We start from the raw sequence: 4,010 nt of genomic DNA on the forward strand, positions 1-4,010 counted from the left end.
TAACGGAGTGTTTTGGAGAAGACACTATTTTTGGATTTTTCGACACATTTTCCTGGCGTGGAATCACTGATACAGGCTCTATCATATCACCCATGGGATATTGAGGCGCGACAAATGTATCACTAGTAATGCACGACTCGTTCAATCCTGTCTCAGATTCACTGTCCATGATATCACAATCAGAGTGACATCCACGAATTTGGTCGACATGTCTTTTCCACTGGAGATCACCAACTTGAACAGTATAAGTGACTGGTCCAAGTTTTCGCAAAATAAGTCCTCGAACCCATGATGGTTTTCGATTATGACCACGATAATCGCGTACTATTGCCAAATCTCCAACTTCAAGCTCGCGACAATTCTTCGTGCGCAATTGATTACGCCTTTGAACTGACTGTTCCAAACTCGGTCTCATAACATCCAAGCGCGTTCGGAGTTTCCGTCCAATGAACAACTCCGCGGGCCTTACTTTCGTTAGAGTATGCGGTGTTGTCCTGTATGACAACAGAAATGAGGCCAACTTCTGGTTTAATGAACCTCCCTCATTTTCCATGTTTCTCATGCCAGTCTTGAAGGTTCGAACTGCGCGTTCAGCTTCGCCATTAGAACTTGGGTGATATGGTGCTGATTTGACATGTCGGACACCATTGTTTTTGAGGAATGTTTCAAATTCCAATGCGATGAACTGAGGTCCGTTGTCCGATACCACCTCTTTTGGCAAACCGTGTGCAGAAAACATGTATCGAAGAGCATTAATAGTACTCTCTGCACTTGTCGAAGACATTCTCACCACATCCAACCATTTTGAAAGGGCATCCACTACGACTAGGAACATTTAATATAGGAACGGTCCTGCATAGTCAATATGAACACGTTCCCATGGTTTGTTTGCCCATAACCAGGGATTCGATCGCGACTGTGGCATGTTTGGCAGTTGTTTCCGACAACTTTCACACTTTGCCACCCTAGTTTCTATGTTTGTATCCAAGTTTGGCCACCACACATACAATCTAGCCAACGATTGCATCCTTACCATCCCAGGATGATTCCCATGTAACTCGTTCAAGATCTCCTCACGGTACCTCTCAGGAACAATAACTCGAATTCCTCTCAGGAGACATCCTTCCTCCACGGTCAACTCGTCCCGAACACGATAAAAAGGAAGAAATTTGTTCTCCGGTTTTTCATGTGGCCAACCACTGGTGACAAAATGCATTACTCTAGACAACACAACATCACTTTTGGTTGCCTTAGCTATCTGCTTTGCTGTTAATGGTAGTTTGCTCAACTGCAGCTTGTTCACCTTTGTTGCTTCCTCATCCACTTCGGTGTAGTCTCTAGTATCAACTGGAAATCGTGATAAAGTATCAGCATTTCCATTTTGAGTTGTCGATCGATACTTGATGTCGAACTGGTAGGATGACAACTGTATAGCCCAGCGTTGTAATCGAGAAGTTGCTAGTACAGGAATTCCCTTCTTTGGACCTAAGATCAATGTGAGAGGTTAATGGTCAGTCAGCAAAGTAAATGTGCGTCCATAAAGGTATTGGTGGAACTTGCATACACCGTATATGATTGCCAATGCTTCCTTTTCAATTTGAGAATAATTCCGTTCAGCGGAATTCAGTGTTCGTGATGCGTATGCTACCGGTCGATCATCACCGTCGAAAGTGTGAGAGATTACCACACCTAAACAATATGAGGATGCGTCTACTGCCAAGGTTACAGGTTTGTCTGGGTCATAATGAACGAGAACTTCTGAAGACATCAATAACTTCTTGACCGTTTTACATGCTTCATGACAAGCTGTCGTCCAATTCCAATCAACTTTGTCGGCCAATAAGGCGTTAAGAGGCTGTACCACAGTTGACATGTCGGGAATGAACTTCCTGTAGTAGTTCACAATACCTAACCACGACTGCAGTTCCTTCTTGTTCTGAGGATCTTTTAATCCTACAATAGCCTCGACTTTACGTGGTGAGGGATGAATTCCGTCCTTGTTTACGACAAAGGCAAAATATTCTACTTTCTCTCTCATGAAATAACTCTTGGATTTCTTTAGCTTTACCCCCATAGTCATCCAAACGCTGGAGTGTGGCATCCAAATTACGCTGATGGTCAGCATCATCTTTTCCTGTTATCAAAACATCATCCAGAATAGCCCCAACTCCGTTCAAGCCCTGTAACACAGTTTCAATAGTTCTCTGGAATATAGCTGGTGCTGAGGCTACACCAAACGGAAGCCTGGTGTACCTATACAAACCCAGGTGGGTATTGATAGTTACATACTCACGAGACTCCTTGTCCAGAAGAACCTGATTGTAAGCTTGGGTTAAATCTAGTTTAGAAAATTTTTGTCCTCCATTGAGTTTAGTGAACAATTCCTCACTGGTGGGAAGAGCGTACTCAGGTACGTCTAGTACAGGATTAATGGTAATCTTGAAATCACCGCAGATTCTGATTGAGCCATCAGGTTTCATGACAGGAACAATTGGGGTCGCCCAATCTGAACTATCCACCTTTTCCACTATGCCTGCTGCCTCTAAGCGTTCAAGTTCTCTAGCAATTTGATCCTTGAGGGCGTTTGGTACAGTTCTGGCCTTAAAGAACTTGGGTTGGGCATTATCCTTGAGTTTAATGGACGCTGTGATCCCCTTAACTGTGCCCAATTTTCCTCAAACACAGAATATTTCTGGGTATTAATAGAGATCAGATTGATAGCTTTCCAATTAAGCTGTAACTGTCCCAACCAATTTCTACCAAATAGAGCAGGTCCATCACCTTCGACCACAAGCAATGTTAACAGTCTGATCTTTCCTCATATGACACATGAACATCAGCCTCGCCCAACACTGGTTAGTGCTCACCAGTGTATGTCTTTAACATAGTGGAACTGTGTCGTAGCTTTACTTTCTTTTTTAGTGAGCATTGTTTCCTTTTCCGATATCAATTAGACTGGGGAGCCTGTGTCTAATTCCATTGTCTGTGGTACCTGTTCAATACACACAGAAACTTTGATTTCCCTCCGTCCTTTACTTTTGATCGAGAAAATTGGCCATACAGAAGTGTTTTCTTCCTCAGATTCTGAATCCCCCATGAAATGCAGTTTTGAGCTCTTTTTTCCTTTCTTTCCTGATTTCCGGTTATCCGCAGGGTTGTTACCAACTTGACCTTTACTATTCGTAGATCTGTCCTTAGGTTTGCCTTTAGGACACTTCTTGTGCAAATGGCCTGTATCTTTACACGTGGGGCACTTACTGTTTTTGTAGAAGCACTTGTCAGCATTGTGATTTGTTTTACCACAGCGAAAACATTCCTTCGATGAATGAAATTTGTTTACATTTTCCGGCTTGTCCATACTGTCACCTTTCAACTTCCGGGCCTCATTATCAGCCATTTCCATACTCACAGCTATCTCTCTAGCTTTACTCATGGTTAGCGTAGCCTCTGTGAGAAGTTTATGTTGAGTAGGAACAGATGACAAACCTGACACAAACCGAAACCACCAAACTCACAATGTTCACTTAATCGTCTCAATTCAGCCACATATTGACAGATACTTTCATTAGGCCTTTGGATTCGCTGGTAAAATTTAAAGCGTTCCGCTATAATAAGAGGTTTCGGCTTTAAATGTTGACTTATGAGCGTTTTCAAGTCAGCATAGGACTTAGTGGAGGGCTTGTCGGGGGACGTGAGATTTCGAATGAGTCCATACATTTTCTGACCCACAACTGTTAGCAATATCGAGCGTTGTTTAGCTTCCTCATCTACCCCGTTAGCTACAAAATAATCCTCAAGTCTTTCTGCGTATACATCCCAGTTCATTTCAAAGTCAAAAGACTCAATTTTCCGTATACCGCCATGTTCGATGCTTTACGTACGGAAATGTAATACTGAGAAAAGTTCTTTGGCTAAGGTCGCCGTTTTAACTAATTTCAGACCTTTCTACCGATGATCTTGTCATCTTTATCCTCGTCGCCACCGTAGTGTCCGGTGCTTTCGGGAACAAC

The 4,010-nt window shown here is 42.9% G+C and overlaps 1 protein-coding gene across 1 annotated transcript; it reads right to left on the reverse strand.

The window, feature by feature from the left end:
• Positions 1 to 835: 835 nt before the first annotated feature.
• LOC110461947 (uncharacterized protein K02A2.6-like) lies at positions 836 to 3,433 on the reverse strand. The gene is made up of 3 exons (XM_021515690.1): positions 3,037 to 3,433; positions 2,069 to 2,674; positions 836 to 1,485 (listed from the first exon to the last, which is right to left on the reverse strand). The coding sequence occupies exons 1-3, from the start codon at positions 3,431 to 3,433 to the stop codon at positions 836 to 838; spliced, it is 1,653 nt and encodes a 550-aa protein (XP_021371365.1).
• Between the last annotated feature and the right edge of the window lie 577 nt (positions 3,434 to 4,010).

The sequence above is a fragment of the Mizuhopecten yessoensis genome, unplaced genomic scaffold, assembly GCF_002113885.1.
Source record: "Mizuhopecten yessoensis strain PY_sf001 unplaced genomic scaffold, ASM211388v2 scaffold10711, whole genome shotgun sequence".
NCBI lineage: Eukaryota > Metazoa > Mollusca > Bivalvia > Pectinida > Pectinidae > Mizuhopecten > Mizuhopecten yessoensis.